The sequence below is a fragment of the Pygoscelis adeliae genome, unplaced genomic scaffold, assembly GCF_000699105.1.
Source record: "Pygoscelis adeliae isolate BGI_AS28 unplaced genomic scaffold, ASM69910v1 Scaffold14, whole genome shotgun sequence".
NCBI lineage: Eukaryota > Metazoa > Chordata > Aves > Sphenisciformes > Spheniscidae > Pygoscelis > Pygoscelis adeliae.
The window spans coordinates 10,353,081-10,374,454 of NW_008825109.1; the positions used below are offsets into that span (position 1 = coordinate 10,353,081).

A 21,374-nucleotide genomic window follows, 5' to 3' on the forward strand; every position below is an offset into this window, starting at 1 on the left:
CCTCTTCATCCTGGTTGGGTGGTCTATAACAGACTCCCAGCAGGATATCTGCCTCATTGGCCTTCCCCCTCATCCTTACCCATAAACACTCAACCGTATCATCATCACAATCGTTGAGCTCTAGACAATCGAAACACTCCCTAAACACTCCCTAAACACTAGAAACACTCTCTAAACACTCCCTAACATACAGAGCCACCCCACCGCCTCTCCTTCCTTGCCTGTCCCTTATGTCCCTTATGTCCCTAAACTCATTAGCATAAATACCACATCTTTTAAAAGAGGAAAACTATATTCCTGGTGATTGTTATGTAATTATTGATGCATTAATCAGCTGGCAAATTAGAATTTTTGCTTATGATCATTGAAGGCTGGTTTCACTAAGCCTTCTAACTGCCGACCCACAGACTGTGTTACTCCATTCAGTATTCTTCCAGTGGACTGGATACGGAGAGGAAAAAACGTGTGTGGAGCTGCTGTCTCGCAGAGGCAAGAGAACGCGGAAAGGCAGGTGCACTGGTTCACACAGTAGTGGCCAGAGCATCAGTACATGTCTAATTTACTCTGTGCAATAAGTGGTGATGTCACGATGCAATAACTATTAGAAGAATGAATTCATGCTGTCTATACGATACACATTTAGCATACAGGACAATGGTCTTACTATGGTATTACTTACTTTGCAATATGCAAAGCAACTAAAAATTAGCAAAAATTCCGGATTGCTTTCCTGTCTTTTTGTTTCAAACCAAAATATAAGATTGTACAAGGAAACGATGATCAAATAAAGACTTGCGACTGGGTACTGAGTTACCTTTCACATTGTACTGCTTCTCTTTAATTCTTTTATGCGTAATCATTTTTCAGTCTCTTTTATAAAAATCTGTTTCTTATCACAAGTACAAGAAAGTCTACCTGCTGTTGAGATGACATGACTGTCATGTTTAGTTTTTCCCACTGTTAAGTTTTGGTTGATTTTTCCTTTCAATGCAAATTATTTTAATCACAGTTATTGATTGGATATCTGTACTGCTTTGAGAATAATGTCTGAAAATGTAAATGTTTATATGGCCACTGCAGAAAAGCCCAGCAAGGTAAGTCATTGTAGACACAATTCAGAAGGTCTGAATTTACAGCGAATCAAAGCAGCGAACACTACTTTTGAAGCAGTAGCTTATAAGGTAAATAATATTCTGTAAATTATTTAGTTAAGTACAGTATATCTGCTTCATGGATGCAAGCCATATAGTTGTGCGCTAAAAAAATTTTTAAAGGGAATTTCATTGAGAGTATAGTGTAAGCGAACAGAATGACCTTTTCTTTTTTCTTTCCTCTGTGGTTAGCCGATTGTATAGCAAATTACAACAATCAGCTGGACAACAAGCAAACAAACCTGATGTTGCCTGAGTCAACTGTATATGGTGACGTGGACCTCAGCAACAAAATCAATGAGATGAAAACCTTCAATAGTCCAAATCTAAAGGACGGAAGATTTGTCAGCCAGCCTGGGCAGCCCACTCCTTATGCCACCACTCAACTCATCCAGTCAAATATCAGCAATAATGTTAACAATGGCAGCGGGGATACGAATGAGAAACACTGGAAACCCTCTGTTCAGCAAAAGCAAGAGGTTGCACCCATACAGTACAACATTATGGAGCAAAACAAATTAAACAAAGGTGAAGAGCTTTTAGCTTGTTTCTCCTCTTTAGGCATCAGAGGAGTTTTGACCTTCTGGTGCTGGGAGTCTAAAGCTTTCAGGTTCAGCAATTACAGACTTCTGTGGTGCTTTTAGACTTCTCCCTCTTCAGATTTAGAAATCCACAGTTAGCAGTGTCAGAAAGTTAATTAGCACCACAATAACCTTCAGATATTGAATTTATTATAACAAATAACAAGCTGTATCTTTAGAAAAGAGTTAAGTACATTTCCTATGGATTTGAGATTAATTTAAATTTAATAGTAGTTAAGGGATTGGTTAGGAGAGAGGCCAGATATTTTATTCATAAGCCAGATGCATAGTAGTCACATTATACTCTACCTTAAATTTTAAATAGGTCAACCCACTCTTCCCAGTCGTGGATGGAGACTAATTAAATCTACATGTTCATGTAAACGAATGAAATTTTGCATATCAAACTCTGTAAAATTGTATTGTGTTGTGCACTGGGGACCCAAATGGAGTGATCCAATTCATTTTAGACTTGTTCCTAGCAAGCCTTCGATTCACATATTGAGAGGCAATGCTACCACACACAGTTTTGGAAACTAAATTCCTTTGTTACTCTGACTGAAGTCTGTGGATCCAGAATCTAAAAATAAATTGATTTCAGTGTTAACGGGAAACATCAGAATGTACTTTTGTGGCCTTGAGGGCATGTTTCTTTAATATAATGTGTGGGAGTTGGAAGAAATAGGTATGTGATTTCTTGCTAGTCCTCCAGGCTACCATGCAACCTTTTTTAATAACCTGATTTGCAAAACAGTATCCCTAGGAACTGGACCCATTCTAACTTGGAACTTTTTGCATGGATTGTTGTAACTCAAGTGATCGCATAGTGATAAGTTATCCAGTAAAAAGATATGTTGCATTACAGGAATGTTGATTTCTCTACCGGACCCATCTACTCACAGAGGAGTTCAAAGGGCAATATAAAATGTGACACCTTCCCTTGACATAAACACGTCAAAAGAAAATTCAATTTTTGTGGCTCCTTACTACAGGGTGAACACTGTGGTTTTTTGTAATTATGTTTTCTTTCATGAACTGTGTATTACATATCTGTTTTGAAATTAAAACATGTTTGGGTTTTGTGCCCTGGAAGATACTGCATCTTTCAAACTGTGTATATTACAGCTGCATATTCTCTAGCATATTGTAGTGTGGAAAGGCCCCCTTAAAGCATTGTCTGCTGACAGTCATATATACATATTTCAGAGCGTTGATTTACTGTTTATCCTCTGTGTAAACATATGCGGTATGTAGGGCTTCAGCATGATCTCTGGAATGCAACTAGGCTGAGAAACTACTACAGAATACACTCTGGTGTGGAATTTATCATTTTGCTCTTTTTCCCATGCTTACATTATCACAAACATTTCTGCAGCAGATGGGGACTGGATTTTTAGTTTTGTTTATTTTTGTTTTGATTTGCTATTTTATGAGTCAATATTCTGATCTTGGTTTTCTCATTTCCTAAGTCAAAACCATCTTGCTGACAATTATACCTATAGTTTTTGTGATGGGAAGTAACCATTCTGATGAGTTACATGCTGTGCTTCATTGTCACTAATTTATGTCCAGTGGTTCTGTTCATGACGCAGTTTTATTTGCTGTATGAAGAGTAACTCAGCTCCTTTCTGTTCTCTGTAAATTATAATTCCTTTTTGGCAGGAGAGTACTGTTTTGTCAGATGAGTATTTTACTTCTTATAAAGTTTTACAGATCTGGTTGCCAAATCTAGATATAAAAGTAACATATGTATATTAAGTGCTTTGGAACTGGAGAAGGAAGTTACGGTAATAGCCATTAGCAAAAAAAGGCCCTGCCTGTAGCTAGAACTTGCATGACCCAATGTAAATAGAAACCTTCTTGGAGCCAGCAGGCGTTAAACAAAGACCTCTTCTGTTGTAAACCAAATTTGGTGGAGCTGCATTGTTGCTTCAGCAGATCATTCAACCCTTGTAATGCAGGGCTGACTCCTACGTGGGTTTGTCACCTTTGAAATACAAAAAGTAGCTACCACAGTCCATTGGCTGCCCTGCATGCGTAAATTAAGCAGAGACCATGGAAAATCAACGAAGGTGACAGTCTGTTCATATGCAAAATGCTCACACAGGTCCTATATATGTCCATTGAGACAATCCTTGCAGAGGCATTGGGACGACCCTGTGCATAGGATTTCATTTTACTTCATTTTTGCTGTGGAGCTGCTAAGTTCCCATGGTTTTCCTTAAACTTACAATTAGAGACAAGATAAAAAGAAAATATGATTATAGGATGACTTTCCTTTCAAAAAATGAATTTATTTCTTCCTCGCTATTTGCAGGAGATCTTACTTTGTGTTATAAAGCAGGTATATAAAAGTAGATGTGTTTCTGAAGGGTAGCATTAACTATACTATTAAACTTGCAGATTACCGGGTGAATGACAACATTGCTCCAACTATTCCATACAACCAGTCATACGACCAGAATACAGGTGGATCCTACAACAGCTCGGACAGAGGCAGTAGTACATCTGGTGAGTACCTGTAGTGTTTTCCAAACCTTAGGTTTTTTGGTGTTTGGATGCTCTAGCCATAGTTGGCACTAGTTACTGGACTTACAGAAGGGGTGACGGGGAGGGACCCACTGTCAGTAATACAGCACAGGGATGTTAAACAGCATAAAAACTGGCCCAATAGGTGCCTGTATTTCTGTTGCGTCCTCATGATTGTTTAGTGCCATCTAAATGTCAATTAAGTAATTGATTGTCCAAAATTGTGGAAGTCATTAAATCAAATAGAAGTCGGATCTCCTAATGTTAATGCCCTACTGGTTAATATTATGGCCTCCAGATGGACAACTCATAGAAATTCCTTTTCAGCTGTCGCAGAAGAGAGGATTTTACTTTATGTATTACCTTCCTGGTACTTCACTGACTTCTCTTCCATCTCTTGAGTCTACTCACCCAAGACAACCTTACTCATGAACAGGCTCAAGATACCAGAACATTTGAGTGATACCTAACAGAACCGCTTTAATAAATTTTTCACTTTTTAAATTACACCCATGCATTTTATTGAGTAAAATAGCATGCATGCATACATAAATTTTTTATAGATTTCAGTGGCTATATGTCAAAACTATTCTTGTACATCATTGAAATGTGGACAGTAGATAATTAAAGTTAAATTTTGTTTCTCATCGGCATCTCCTATGCAAAATGTCTAGAAGTCCTTTCTAAAAATCTTGAAACAAGACAGCTTTTTGTGCTGGAGAATACTGAACAGGGCACTGAAATTGCACTCTCTGCTTTGGAACCACAGAATATGGTTTAATTCAAAAGTTACTGCTTCTCATCATGGTATAAGCTATTCACTTTCAGCTTTGATTTCTGGTAGAGGTGTGTGAAAAGTTCAGAGCTAAACCAGAAACTACACATAGGCTTGATTTGGGGCTTTACTGTAAGTCTGATACTTAGCCTATGTTTATTTACATCAAGCCAATTATAGGGTGAGTTATGGTCACAATCACTGGTGCCCTGGCCTTTACATCTGCTAATCAAGACGAGGACTTTTCTTTTCGCCTTTTGTTCTGCTGTTGCAATTGATAGTCCAGTTGCCTTAATCCTAACCTGCGCTCCATCTTGACTGATTGTGACTGAGGCACAGCAGAGGCATACACATGTCGATGAGCCTCCTGTGCCTTTGGGTAACCTGAATTCTCAGTGGCTGGGGTGAGATAAGCACAGTTCCCGATTCTCCCAGCTGCTCAGGGGTGTTCTTCTGGGAGCCAGCCTTTTGCCCGTTCCCAGGTCTACAACATCAGGATGTGGTGCTGAGCCTGTGCTCAATGACGTTAAGACCCGAAATTCAGCGTGAAACATCTCAGGGGTATGAACCCATGCAAATTAAAAATGAGAAGGTGGTATTCTCCATGCTGACACCTATTATGGTTATTCATAATGCTAACAATTTATAGTCCTATACCAAGGACTCCAGAGCAAGGTGACCAGAGTAATAAATTAATTGTGCTGAACCTAGTATATATCATGGTGCTTAGGGTAGAGAATGCAGATGATGGTCGCTTTGGGATAGTTAGGGTCTTGCTTGACATACTGAGATACCACAAAAATAATTGTACATAGCTAAAACACATTTGTTTCTGGCAGCTAACGTGGGACAGTAATAAGCAGAACTACTGTCTGTAAGAATGGAAAATCTGAGACAGCAGAAGTGAGAACAACAAGCTTCCTAAATCTCACTGCAACATATTTAATCACGTGTATAAGGCTTAACTATGGTAATATAAAACCACATCTCAGTTGAAGAGAGAAATGTGAAGGATTCTAAAACATACTCAAAAATATGGTGACTTTACCTACAATTAAAGAGGTAACAATAACAAAGGAGGATAAAATCGTATACCAAGGAACAATGGTAGAGTCAGTTCTGATCATAGCCATGTCCAAAGTTAAAATTCAAGACCACCTGAATAATTGGTCTTACTCAAAGTTATTAGAACTGTTAAAGCTGCATTGTTCTATTATGAACTATAATTTCCCAGTTATAGTAGTTGAAAACATTTGTGCCATACTTCATCGATCTTCTTTCTTCTTTTTTCTGTTATTTTAGTTCTTCCAGCAATTATTTTTAACTGCACCTGCCATTTAGACTAAAACTAGTAATTTCATTGTGCCTAAAACGTTTCAGTGGACAAGTACAAATTACATATATTCAGTGACTTAATGCAACAGTGGAACTTTAATAGATCATATCTGTATCATATTGTATTTTAGGTTCCAGCAATTAAATAGTATAAAGGCACTTTAGAAAATATGTCTACAGCTCATTTGTTTCAGATGATAATCTATAATGTAATTAATAGAAGTAGGAAGCTCACTCTTAATGACATTGCTTGTAAAATTCGTTTATGGTTTTATTGCATTCTGACTATTCAATTCAAGTTTTGTATCCCAATTGCTTTTTTCCATGCTATGTAAAGTTTCTGGTTAAATTCAACTGCTTAAAATGTAGAGTAATTCTACAAAGAAGCTACAACTACAAATTGGTGTAAAAAGGAGGAATGCCAGTTTATTCCAACTCAGCACAACAGTAAATTCCTGGAGAATTCAAGAGGATCTGGGAGGGACTATGGTTATTTTGTTTTTCAAAGCTAGTGGTGAGGAGATACTTAAAAGCATTACAAATATGTACTGCTTTTTATTCACAGGGAGTCAAGGGCACAAGAAGGGTGCTCGGACCCCAAAGGCTCCCAAGCAAGCTGGCATGAACTGGGCAGATCTTCTTCCACCCCCTCCAGCACATCCACCTCCCCATAGCAATAGTGAAGATTACAGTCTTTCAGTGGATGAAAGGTAAGAAAAATGAATACATCATCCATTTCCCATTTTAATCACTAGTTAATTGAACTGTAATTTGCCCTACAAGCTGGCAGTGAGACCTTCCTTCAGTACCATTCTGGTGCTTCTCATTTAGCTGTAGCATGGCTATTTAGAGATCACTTAATGATAGCGGTGTACATCCACTCAGTACATCCTTACTAAGCTGTTTTCAAGAGCACATATAACAACATTTTTTTTCTGGGCTACTTATATGTGTATCTGATATGATAATTACACAGTAAAATTTAAGTCCTTATTTTCTTAAAAAATTAATTTTAGCTATGACCAAGAAATTCCTTGTCCTGTCCCACCTGCAAGGATGTATCTGCAGCAGGATGAGCTAGAGGAAGAGGAAGAAGATGAGCGAGGTCCTACTCCACCTGTCCGAGGAGCAGCTTCCTCACCAGCCGCTGTCTCCTATAGCCATCAGTCAACTGCCACTCTCACCCCCTCTCCCCAGGAAGAACTCCAGCCCATGTTACAGGACTGTCAGGAGGATCTGGGACACATACAACACCAACCTGACCGGAGGTGTGTCAATGCAAATGTAGCGAGAGAGATGTGACAAAAGCCATCCTGGCCCCACTGAAAATTCCTGTTGAATTCAGTGAGGCCAAGATTTTCCCCGTGATATTTATTCTGTTAATATTTAACTTCTAATCCAGGACGCTAGAACTATTTGTAACCTAAGAAATACATAATTATATTGCTTTATTATTATACCGTGGAAAGAAGTGCAGTATATCACTTTACGGTACGTACAATGCTGACATAAGTTAAATTCACAGTCATGGGGATATTAAAGTGGTATCGTTAACACAGCTTACCATATAATTACAGTTCCATTGTTTCCAATAGATTTACTGCATTGTTACCATAAAATAGCATGCATTATTTCACAGTAACTGTGCAATTAACTTGTCACCAATATGTATGAATATATATAAATATATAATTTATATAACCTATAGATTTTCCTCCTCTCATAAATCCTAATACAGGAAATTATTGCTTGCAAAATATTCTTAACATTTCCACCTACCCTTATTTAAAGGAATGACCAACATTAATAAAGATAGATATTTGTTACAGGGAAATCTTGTTTCTTCTCTGAGTTGCTTTTAGTACAAACTATTTTGCATATATACTCTCACAGCTTCTTTTCCATAAAACAGTGAATTCTGAATGAGGCTTTTTATGTATGATGCTTACTTGTCTTGCTTTTTGTTAAGAAGGCACAGCTTTTCCATATTTATATTTCTTTTATTATTTTTTTTTCCTCCAGTGGTTTGCACATATTGTTTGTTACCACAAATGTACAAACTTACCTGCAATATTCTAGCCATACTTTTTATTTTTAGTGGAATGCAGGCCTATTATGATGAAATGAATTTAATCTTGCCGAGCAGACTGTAGAACTTTGATTTTATTAATATATCTTACTGGACATTTATGGATGTATTTTCCAGAATGTTTTTTGAAAAGTTAGTTCATTTTTATATTTCCCTTTTTTAAGTAAGCAGTAGTTATTCATCTGTTTTTTTAAAGGGCCTATATCTGCTTTTACTTTTGCTCCCCACTTCTGCTTGGTTTGCCTTGTTTTGTTTTCTTTATTCTTTATGGTAACGCTCTTTGTACTGTGTATCTTTTCCTCTATCTTCCCGAGTCTTTAAAATCACTCTTTTTATTAGTGGGTGGCTAATAATATTTTCCTGTCATTTCCATTGGCCCTGATATGTCGGGGCACAAAAGTGTTCATTTTAATCACTTAAGTTTTCTGGGTTATTTAGAGGTTAAACTAGCTGGACACTAATGGAAAAGGGACATGCTAAGTGAGTGACTTTCCAGAACCTCAGCTACCATGTTCTGGAGAGTGGGAGACGCGTACTGACATACGGAATGGAGTAGGCATTGGAGCAGATGTATGCAAACATGCACAACCTGCCAGCAGCTGCCTGGAAAGTAGAAGGTTTGCTCAACACTAAGACTCATGGCTAGTCACCATAAATGTCACCAAAAGTAGTGGCAGAAGTATCTGGAAGGATGTTCCAATTTAAGCTCCTAGGGCATACAGCTTACTCACTGAGTGGATTGAAAAAATAGAATGTATGTTTATTTTGTTCTTCCTACGATGATTAAGTCTTAGACTTGTTAGTGACTAAATTTGTCTTTTTTATCTTACTTTTTCAAACATTGTTTCTTTTCTTTTTGCTACATCCATCTCATCAGTTGAAAAAGATTCACATAATTCTGTTTACTTGATTTGTAAGGCTTGGCTGACTACCTTTTCCATCTAACGGCATTGATATGACCCATGGCGTTGCTGTTTAGGAGTTGGATGTACTGTGCTCAACAGCTGTAGCCCATTCTAGGAGTTTCTGTTTTGAATATGGTGTGACAATACTTTCCAATTAAGAATACATTCTGAGTGGTGCCTCTCTGTATTGTATTTTGTATTTATTGTATTTTGGGGAGGTTGTAAATGGCGGGTTTATAGTGAAAGCAATGCCTAAAATACTGTTTGTCATATTTTTTATTCGCTTCACTTGTAGTTCTGCTGAATATTATCTCAATTTCTGATCAGAACCAGGCATCTAGAATATGATTCTGGTGGTGATGGTTTACTGTAATATGTCTCTGTCCGGTCAGCTTGCTAGAAGTACAGCAAACTGCAATAGAAATCTGTGCTCTGGAAGAGTGGACAAGCAGAGAAAAAACAAGATTTAGTGAGATAGCAGATGATGTCAATGTTAAAGTGAGAGCTGAGATAGGAGACGATGTCACTGTTAAAGCGAGAACCACTGCATCAAATAAAGTGAATGAAGTACTGTTAATTCTGTATGCCCATGAACCAGCTGCTCTCAATTAGACTATCCTTAAAGGTTGGCAGGCAAGCTGTATTTTCAAGAACCCTAACATATTTTGTAACCAGTTGCCTGTCTCCTAATACCAAAACCTAGAGAATAGGAAGACTGGCAAATATATTACAAGGACGCTTGTTACAAGAGCTTTAAATTAAGGCAGTAAAACTTTATTGGGCAAGTTCTCTAGTCAAAGGCAGGTAGAGATTCCCATGCAGCAATGGCTTCTGGGATTTGGGGGGAGAGGGGGCTTATTAAATGGTTATTGGGTATATATCCCTAACTGACCTTTTTTTCATTCCATTCAGTACTTAATACAGCAAGTGGAAAACAGTGGCTAGATGATGTAGTCCAGGGAGGTTCCAGCTTGCTCTTGCCACAAAGTATTAGGTTTTTCCTTGCTAAATTTTCCTTTCAAAATTAGTGAAATATTTCCATTTATTAAAATTTTAAAAATCGCGACCCCCCAGAAGAAAGGATTTAATTTATGAGGGTCACCATTTATCAATGAGCTAATAAGAGGGAAAAATTGACAAAGGAAAATAACTTTGGAAATTTTTGCAAATCAGACTGCAGTAGAAATTCCTGGTGAGCAAAGCCAACGGTACAGCCATTGCTGCAGAAAGTATTTCTTCCTATCAGACAAATGGCAATTAAAGAGCATGCCTGTGGCCCTGTGAAGAAAAACTGTTGACAAAGTTACTACCTGGGACTTCCGAGTGAAGTGTTAACTAAACTGAACATTGATCTAATGATATCTAATACTTTGCCTCTTTAAGCTGGAGACACCATTACTGATGATTTAAGCTCAAAATAAGTTAACCCATACATCTATATGCATTTTTGTATCCTTGAGACCTGCAACTAACGTTACGGTAGAGAATTCTTTCTTTATGTTACCACCTAGACCAATTCAAAAAACAATGAAATAACAGTATCTCTTTTCACGTCTTTCTGAATCACTGGGGTGGGTGGAGGGAAGATAATGTTTCTGGAGCAACCTGTTTGGATAGAGGCATCTGTTGACGTTGATAGTTTCAAGCTTCTAGAGCAATATACAGACACTTGTTTTGCTCATACTCTCAAGGTTGCACAAATAATGTTTTTAAATAGTCACATGAACTGTAACCGCCTCTTCGCCTAGCTGTACATGTGCTGTTTTAGGAAAAATACACAGCTTTATGCAAAATAAGCCAATTTTCATTAAAATCAGTGATAAAGGAACCGTATTGAAAAATCAGATTTCTTTGTGGTAGATTTCAAACTACATAGCTGTCAGTCAGTTCTGATTTACAGCAAAAATAAAAACTAAAAAAACCCAACCAACCGTGAACGTTTCAGGTATAAATTCTGTTGATTTAAAAAGACAAGTCAAGCTTGTTGGGAAATAAAAGAAGTATTTTCATCAATCCGCTATTTCCTCTGACTATGTTATGTGACTTCAATTCTTCTTACCCTTGTATTTTTATGCAGACGTCAACCTGTGAGTCCTCCACCCCCTCCAAGGCCTATCTCCCCACCACATACCTATGGCTATATCTCAGGGCCCTTGGTCTCTGATATGGATACTGACGCACCAGAAGAGGAAGAGGATGAGGCAGATATAGAGGTTGCCAAGATGCAGAACAGAAGGCTCCTTTTGCGTGGCCTCGAGCAGACACCTGCCTCCAGCGTTGGGGATTTGGAGAGCTCTGTAACAGGATCCATGATCAATGGCTGGGGTTCAGCCTCCGAAGAAGATAACATCTCAAGCGGGCGGTCTAGCGTTAGCTCTTCAGATGGATCGTTTTTTACCGATGCAGATTTTGCACAGGCTGTTGCAGCAGCTGCGGAATACGCTGGCCTGAAAGTAGCCAGACGTCAAATGCAGGATGCAGCAGGAGGTGAGTTTGTCCTCTATTTGATGGGAGAAGAAAAAAAAATGGCCATTGTGAAATGTATTTATCCACAACTGCTTCCTGGATTATTCTTGTTCTTACAACATTTAGAAATTCAGGCGGGGGACGGCGGGGGGTCAGTTTGCACAGTGGAAGAGTCAGAAAAGGAGTTTTGGTGAAACAGTTCAAAGAAATTGCTGCTCTACATTGTTTTTCATAAGTAGTTCCTAATTTTTTTGTCTCATTGGTTATTGTCAAACCTCAACCCTGCTGGTGGATTTCCACCCAGAACTGAATGGGCGGGGGGGGCGAAAGATTACAGAACTGTATCCTTTTCCTAGTGTAAGGCTCCCAGTGTTTTCAGTCACTCTTCGTGAGAGATTTAATCCCTCTGTATTGAAATGTCCAGATAAATATTAAACCTTTGGAGTCATATTTCCCCTGCATTTGAAAAAAAAATTGTAATATATTTGGTTTCCATTTTATATTTTGTTGTTATGTTTTGGAGAATGCTGTTCAAGCTCTTACTGCTGTATTATTGAGATGAGCTGGGTTTGTGTTGGTTTAATAATTTGACAGCTGTTATTAGTTGCAGTTTAGATTATCGATTATGAATATGCAGCAAGGCCTTATGCATATGTTTCTTGGTTTTTTTTCCCTGAATCACCACTGGACAGATGAAATACAATATTTGAAATATTTAATGTTTTACAACGTGCTGGTTACTAGCAACGCTGGGTATATACCGGTAATCAGTACCCTGATCAGTAACCAGGCCCAGTGGATATTGTTATAGTTCAGCTAAGAAATAAGAATACCGCAGGGTGGGATGCAGGTTTCAAGCAGATCCATGAATGCTTTGCCAATCAGTCCTATCAAACTGCCAAACCTGGAGAAGAGGTACACTGTCACAACTGTGTCCACCCTGACTCCACAGATTTGCAACCTTCCTCCCATTTCTGATATCCTCTCCCAGTTAACAGTCCTTTGTTTCATTTCAACACAGCTGTTCATCATGAAGGGTGAGAGGGGAGGTAATTTAGTAATTCTGGATGAAATCCTGGCCGATTGAAGTAGGTGGCAAAACTCCCATTCATACCCACGGGGCCAGGATTTTATCCATTTTATACATATACATTCATATAAATGTGTCTGTAAATTTATACATTTAGAAGAGGTCCTTTTACATCCCTTTCCTATTACAGGTAAATAATTTTACAACAGTCAAGTTCATGTTATGCAGTGATTTTTGTGTATTTATATTACCCGTACCTGACTACACATCCTAAAAATGTGACACTTCTTATCTGCAAATAAGCTGTGATAAAATGCCAGTCATACATCCCCGATGCATTTCTGGTAATTCACTCAAAGCGGTGGAGGGGACATCTGTACCTGAGACCTGCTAGTGACTTACTCTGCTTATGGCACGGGTGACCTCACGCTGCCGGAGCTCAGGGAGGTGAAACCCCTTCTGAAAGTGAAATGTTTTGTTGTTTCTGGCAGGCGAGAAGCCTGCCTGTGCTTGACTGCCGATGGTGTTCAGCTTCCTGGGGCAGGAGCTACCAGCTAGCAACCAGTTGGATAATTTCTGTGAAACTAAGCCAACCTGCCTACTGATAGGATAGCAAATGCTTCAATTTAGTTACGGCTCACTCTAAAACTGATTACAGGAAGGATGAGAGTTTTATTATTGTTCCAACAGTCTATTTTCAGGTTTTGTATAGCTAGGTCATTCTGATGTGAAAGAAGAGAAAGTATGAAACGTCTTATTTTAGATAAGGAAAATAATAGCTATTGTTCTGTAACAATTTCCAGGCCGTAGACATTTTCATGCATCACACTGTCCTAGACCCACCAGCCCCATGTCTACCGACAGCAACATGAGTGCTGTTGTAATACAGAAGGTCCGACCTGCCAAAAAGCAAAAACACCAGCCAGGACATCTGCGCAGAGAAGTCTACACAGATGGTGAGTCCACTGAAACGGGTGAAAACGTCAGTGAACCTTTCTAAATATGCATTCAGTGCGTGTGTGTGAAATTTTTCCACGGAGATAACATTATGTTTCAGAATTCAGTGATTTGTGTTTCCTGTTGCTAAACACACTGAACAGATTAATCGTTTTAAATGCCAGAGTTCCTTAATACTGTACATTGATGCTTCCACTCCAGAGCCTTGCACCTGTTTTCTGTAGTGTCCTAATCGGCTAATTACTGTCATTATTTAAGAGCCCAGATAGCATAAATAGTACAGTCATTGAGAATAATGTGTGGTTAGGATTAAAGTCTTCGTTCACATGACTGACTATTAAAACCTCCAGAATGTGTCTTTTCCTGAAAAAAACAATTTACCATTCAAACGGTGGGCAACACAAATCAATGAATTTTAATCCTGACCACAGCACTGTGGGCAAGCGGTTACTTTGTGAGTAAAAGCAAAATCTAATCATCTTCTTTCGTGCCTTCACACACAATATAAACTCTTGCTGAAAAGGTAGTGCTTGTATTCTCTTGGGAGCGTAGGAGGATAATGCAAACGTTGTGATGTTGTCTAGAGAGAGCCTTTAATGAAAATGCCTCAGGTGGTGCAGCTTTTATTAAAGCACTACCTTCCAGTTTTATAAAACAACCCATGGGCTCTGTTGGAAATTCATGTAAGATAAATTCTCCAAGACTTAACCCATCTTGTCAAGTTTGCTAAATTTGCTAACGGGGGGAGGGTAAAATAAGGCATCGTTCCCCACCTCCCGGTTCTCCGCAACAACAATCTGATTAGGACTTTCATTACCAGTCTGAAATTTTTCAAAGAGGGGCATCATTTTCCATTATCATATCAAAGCCTAATATTATAGATCCTTATCCAGGGTTACAAGAAGGGAGTTTTGAGCCACTTCTCCCTACGATTCCTGCCACTTGACGAAAAAATTTAATACAAAGCTCACAGCACGGTGAGCAGAAGTAATTTAGCAATGTGTGGTTGTCCATGCTATTATCTGTACTTTATTCTGAGTATTTTCTCTCACTAGCATCTATCTGATACTAGGCTGCATTAAATACTGGCATGACACAGTGCACCTGGGCCTCTTGGCTTATGCCCAGGCCCCTTCTGTCAGTGAAACTGAGCTGTTGGAATATTATCTGATTTCAAGAGGTTATTACAGTGGGTTTGTGCATGTTTGCTTCTGTAAAAGGACAACACAAGGTGTAAATTCCAAAACTGTACCAGAAATGTTACGTTTATGAGACCCTTGTAATGGCATTTTGCAAGATTTTATGGACATTTTATCAGCTTTTGTTCTCTCAAAGAGAATGCTCTTAACTGAATGATTGGCTGAGCATCAAACCTCAATACAAACACAACAGCTAGGACATCAGAAATAAAATCTGAACAGGACTTTTATGTGGCCATTTTCTTCTAACAGAGGAATAAATAAGAGGTGGGCCTGTATTTGATGACAGGTTTTTGTGAAAGTAGTTATACAAAGTTAAATCATAGAGCATTGTGGTTAGATATTGCAATAGATTTGACAATCATGATCAATATTTGTTTTGTGCTATATAGCATCTGCTTACTTCAGCATATTTTCTAATTAGGTAAGAATTTCCGCTAACCTGTTCTGTGTGCAGTAGAGTGTGGTCATTCAGGGAACAGCAAATTATGGCTTTAATTTCTGCAGAACTAATAAAACCCAGTTCAAAGGTTGAAGGGCTTGTTTGGTTTTGATTTTTTATTATTATTATTATTTATTTATTTTCCCCCTCAATCCATTTACATAAGCATATTTGGAACCTTACTGAGGAGTCTAGCCATTCATTTTAATAGCCACATCTAGTATATTGTCCCTTTAGAATTATCTATAAAATAGCATCTACTAATTGTTTTCCTTAAGTGGAGAAAAGTGATATGGAGACATGAATGAAACATTTAAGCTCAATTGACCTTTCCCAGACACTTAGTTTTTTCTGTTGGCTTGATGTCACACTGTTACTTATCTTTTTTATAAAGGCCTGCCTGATACAAAGATTTTTTTTTTCCTCATAGCAGGTGAACATGCGTCTGTTTTTAGTAGAGCAAAGCAGATATTCTGAATTTAAGCATTTATTGGTGGCTAGAAGCATTGAATAGATACTAAAAAGAGAAAAATGCATTGCTTCATTACTTTCTCAGCTTTTAAAATGGAATTTGCTTTCACATATAAAGAATTTTCTACTGTTCCCAAATTATCTGAATTAGTATTTGCTAGCAGTTTCATGAAATACCAGCATCATGAACAGTTTACATGATTGGTTGATAGAAAGGATATATAAATAAATTTTGTCTTTGCATGAATGGTTGAAAATGCCAAGAGTATTATCAGCAGCAATATATGTAAGTCTTAAAAAATTCTGTATTTTTTTTTCTTTATACGGCAAGATTTGTGCAAGAGATTGGTATTTCTGAAAGTGTATTTGTTACTAATGTAGCAGTAAAAGGTCTACTACTACCCTTTTTTAAATAAAGGAGAGTGCTCTCTGATCTACTGCATTGTATAAGTAGTAACAATTTTGTATTTTCTGCTAGCATTAGTTCAAATCAGTTTCTACTTTATGTGGAACGGGATTTCAGCTCGGTTGTTTTGTTCCTTGACAGTCATCCAGGCGGTGAAATGTTTTCCATATTTGTTGCTAAAAACCTTTGCTCAGTAGGTGGTAAGGATTAAAATGTATGAATTTTTAATTGCTCTTCATCTAGCCTTTTAGAGAGTTAACTACTAAGAGTGCACTACAAGAGCCAGCTATCCTCCTTCTCAACCTTGCCTGACCTACTTACATATTTAATTTAAGAAACCAAATTTTAAAAGAATATTTTTGTCTTTTCTAAATTTATATACATGAAAGTCTCTTCTGAACTGTCTTGAATTGATTTATTAGTATTTTCAAGCCCTTGGAATTGTAAACATTTAGAAAAAAAGGATAAAATACTTTGTCATTGCTTCGATTCAGTAGGTCTTTCAATAGAAATTACGCCATTGACAGTTCACACGAGATTTTAAATCCTGATTCTTTTTTAAATCTCTGAGTGACAGAGGAAAAAATACTAACATTTTCACGACTAACTGGTTGAGACTGTAACTGAGTTATTTAGCTGTGTTTATCAATGACTTGACGTTAGGGCAGCTGAATTTCTCACAAAAGACAATTGAATATCTGTCAAATATTTCCTTCAATTTTCACTTTGAAATATTAAGCCATTATGCATGCCGGCATCATTTGTACTTTTGTCTCCCTCTGCCTGTGCAGTACAAAAAAAATCTATTCCGCACAAATTTTGGCAAGGTAAAAAATAAGTAGGAATGCATTTCTTACCTCTGCTAAAAACCAGCTTGTTATTGAATGATAATAATTTTCAGATACCTGCTGTCTCTGCAGTCCTTACTTCTGATTCCATTGTGAGATATTTTGTAAATGTTGATTTTGTTACTGAAGGAGTTTTTGTGGAGTGAAAATTGTTTTGATAAAAGCATTATGTAAATGTACATACAGGCAAAAAAAACCCTACAACCCAACAACCCACTGCTTTTATGCTTCATATTGGGTTTTGCTGTATCTATTTATTCATCCGATTATTATGTACAGTTTGGGCCATGTTTCTTGAAAGATAAAGCATGAAAATAACTTCAGTACATGAATAATAGTAGCTGAGGTTATTATGTATCTAGGAATCTTAAATGATCTTAAAGCTTTACTAAGTCAGGAACAATCCGGAGTTTTGCGTGCCTGCATAAATATGCAATAGAAAAACTCTGTATCTTCTCCAATATTGCATCAAATCCATAACTGCTGTTTTCTTCAGGGTATGACTGTAGAAATCTACAGCCCGATAGAGCTTGAAAGAGAGAGTTGCCTAATAAGGCCTACTTCCCTCATTTGTCTCTACTTACAGTTCATCTTTTTGTGCTTATTTGTGGTTTCTCCACTTCAGTGCCAAACTAACTTAGTAGATTATTTTTCCCCACTGGTGTTTTGCTTATCCCATGATTCCTGTATAAGTTCTCATTTAGAAAATTATCATCGCTCCATTCAAAAGACATGTATGGAAGGTTTCCTCTATAGACCGTGCTATGAAATGGCATCCATTAATTGTTTTAGTTACGTGGGAAGTAGTACAACAGTAGTACATAGGCATGAATGAAACATGTGAGCACAGCTGACCTTTAACAAATACTTCGGAGTTCTTTATATTGGTTTCGTGTTGCTTTGTGGTTTATTTTTTATTCCTTACAATGGAAGCTTCCATCTTCCTTTTAATAAGAAGTGTGCCAGTTTGTACTCGAGGAGGCAGATTGAATCTGGATTTTCTCTGTGATCTGAGCTGTTAAAATAAATACCACAGGGGTGTAATAGTGTTGACCTCTGAAAAGGTTTTTTTTTTCCTCTGTAAAGGATTCTTCTCAGCGAGGAGTACTGTGTTATAATGAAGATTTTTATAGTTTCCCTGCAGGTTGCAAAAATGTTCTTGAAAGAGAATATCACTTTTCTATAGTCATTACTGTGCCATAGAGCTACTGCCATTATATGAAACTTTTTATATCAATGCATCTTTCCTTTCCATAGTCAAGACTTAACACCACTTTGTTCATTGTCCTGTGTAGCTGGATAGGATTCTTGAATAAAGTAGTTTGTTCCAAGTTGTATTTTACGGGGTACAGGAAAGATGCTGTTCCTTCCCTTTGGTATTCAGCCAATGCATTGCTGTGCCACAACTGTTGGAGACTGCCTCCAAGGCTGACTGAAAAGGCTGGGTATTAAGTACCTAGACTCCCTTTACACATCAGCAGGCTCAACAGAAGGGCTATTCAGTGCTCTGATAACTTAATAGAGACAGTGAGTGGGGAATGTGAGACACAAGATATTGCATGAAGAACGGTGGTTCCAGAAGTCGACGCTTCTGAGTTTGAGTATCTTCATCCACTTGTGAATGGATGTGTCCTTTTCTGAGAGAAGACATGTGAGAAGGATGTTTTCCAGAGAAAGGAAAATATTGTTTGAATCTCCTCAGGCTAATGAAGAGTTCATCTTATTTTTTAAATCTTGACCAAGTTCTAGAATCGCCAAAAGTATTCTGCAAAAGGTGGGAACCATCACCATCTTCAGCATGGCTTTTGAAGAACAGTTATTGTGCTTGATAAGCTTTGGGCTGGATCTGACATGGTCTGACACGCTGGGCTTTCAAGGAACGTATCACATGCTATTCCGAGGTGTTCACACGATTTTTCACCTAGTTGCTGAATTGTAAGAGGTTATATACTACTTCAGACCAAGATCTTTTGGAGCAGGTATTGACACTTAAGCTCACATGGCTACGGAGCCCTGTGATCCAAACGTCCACACTTGTAGGCCCGGATTGAATTTGAGCATCTCCAGGGCTGGGCAGCACAGTGAAAGTGGTTTGGTTCACTCTTCAGTGGCTAGAGCTCACAGAGCATTTTTAGATGCATAGAGGAGGTAGTTGGAATGCTGCCCTGATGTGTGGAGTTAGAGTTTCATTGCTAAGGTTGTGTATTGGACAGAGGTTCCACTGTAAACCATGTTTAAAGCATTATGGATAACAAAGGAATGCAACGTAACTGATTCTGTGCTTTCTTACCAAAATCTGTTGTATTTCATATCTTATTGAATCAGAAGGTGCCTCTCCGTTTTACAGTCTTAAGTTCCCTCAGTTAAACGAGTCCAGTCTGTTGCCCACAGATCTGTCTTTGTTCTTACTTTATAGTGTAGTAATTCCCACTCCATAAATAAAATTATTTTGATTCAGCCACTTATATATCCAGGCTTCCAGCTAATTTACATTATGCCTTCTCAAGTTTTGGAAATGGCAGTGCTTTTTCTTAAAAGACATCTGCAAATGGTGAGTGTTAAGTAGATGCTTAAATTAAGTGTCAGTATTCAATTGTTTACCTTTAGCTACTCTCTAAAACTGATGTTCCCCAAACTGCCGGAGTTTGAAAAACAAACTGCCCTACACAATTTACAAGGAATATAAGGCCAGTTGTCCAACTTGTTCTTAGCTAAGAGGAACAGAAGGAAAGAAGTTTCTGTGTTTCTTGTTAAATGAATTTGGTCCCTTATTCAAGCCATAAGTTAGAACAAGGAGAAGTTTTCTTCGTTGCTTGGTTGTTCTTTTGTGGGTTTTTTTTTTCTCTTTTTTTTTTTTTTTTTTTAACCAAGACAGTGGTGTTAATGCAGCAAGAATGACATTACAGATCTCATTTACCTGAAGTATGTCCAGCCTTAGGAAATGAACTCTATGACATCTTTCTTCCTCATCATCCCAGTCTAGACAACTGATAAAATTTCCAGTCTTATTTAAAACAGGTCAAGGGCAATTCCAAGTTGTCACCAGTTTAATGTGGAGGAGGGTGCCCAGTAAGCCTGCATAAAGCACTGAATTCTGCATTGCTACACCTTTCCACAGGGCTAGATCAAGTCATTAGTGCTTTGTGTCACTGGAAAACCTCTCGAAAATATCTGGCATCTGCCATATCTGAATTTATACGTGTATGTTAGATGCCTATTTTTTTCTTATTCAGGAGTACTACCTTTTTTCTTGGCCCAATTTAGTTAATTTTCATTTGCAGTGTTCTCTTGAACAGACTGAATTAGCTGTATATATAGAGGTGGTGGTTGAAAAACACAGCTGCTCCAAGATTTTTGTGGAAGTAGAAAGAATGAATGCACACTATTATAAAATGCTGAAGTTACATTTTTTTAATAGTGCTGTTATTTATTTTTTTTTAGCAGTCTCACTTGAGAATATTAACCTCAGAAACATCTTTCACATCTCACTTTTTTTAACCTGTTGTTCTTTTAGATGCATGTGGTTTGTTCCTACAGCTTTGTTGGGAACCGCTTTTATATTGTCCCTTCCTTGTTTGACTTTTACATTTTTTTTCCTTCATGTTTTATAGTCCACAGAGCACTATTGTATCCTGATGAACAGTTTCCACATTCTAGTTTTTAGTCTTAATGCAGGAATAGAAAAAATTAACTAAGTAAAACGTATGTGTGCCTTATAAATACTATTTAAAAATATGCAGAATTTTAGAACCCCTTAAGCTGTGCTAACTTAAGGAGACAAATTCAAAAGTCTTCTGTCTTTTTTTCTTTTTTTGTTCTTCTTCCTGAGAGCTTGTTACTTCGTTGATTGAGTGTGGATTTTTTCGTATCTCATGAGATACCCACAGACATCAGGGATATGTATGTTAGATTAACCTACTATTTTGAAAGAAGAATGTAATAATGAATATAGTTTATCCTTACATATATCAGCAGTGCATTTGATATACATTCGTACACCCCAGCCAACTTGTTTTAACGCTCAGCACCCTGAAGACCTTTAGTAACTATAGCACAAGCTGCTGTGTTGTTGAATGGACTTAGCAAAAATGATAAATATCGGCAAAGCTATGTTAATATCTTTAACTCTATGTTGATATCCATAACAGATATATTAATATCCAAGTGCCTAAAGTTTATTACAGCTTTTT

At 37.7% G+C, this 21,374-nt stretch overlaps 1 protein-coding gene across 1 annotated transcript in view; it reads left to right on the top strand.

Annotated features, from left to right (window-relative positions):
* The window catches only part of ROBO1 (roundabout, axon guidance receptor, homolog 1 (Drosophila)), a 673,042-nt gene that overhangs the window by 648,768 nt on the left and 2,900 nt on the right, over positions 1 to 21,374 (top strand). The window contains 6 exon segments of the mRNA XM_009327888.1: positions 1,344 to 1,679; positions 4,136 to 4,243; positions 6,937 to 7,081; positions 7,388 to 7,639; positions 11,443 to 11,852; positions 13,665 to 13,817. Of these exon segments, the coding sequence (XP_009326163.1) occupies positions 1,344 to 1,679; positions 4,136 to 4,243; positions 6,937 to 7,081; positions 7,388 to 7,639; positions 11,443 to 11,852; positions 13,665 to 13,817 (1,404 nt within the window).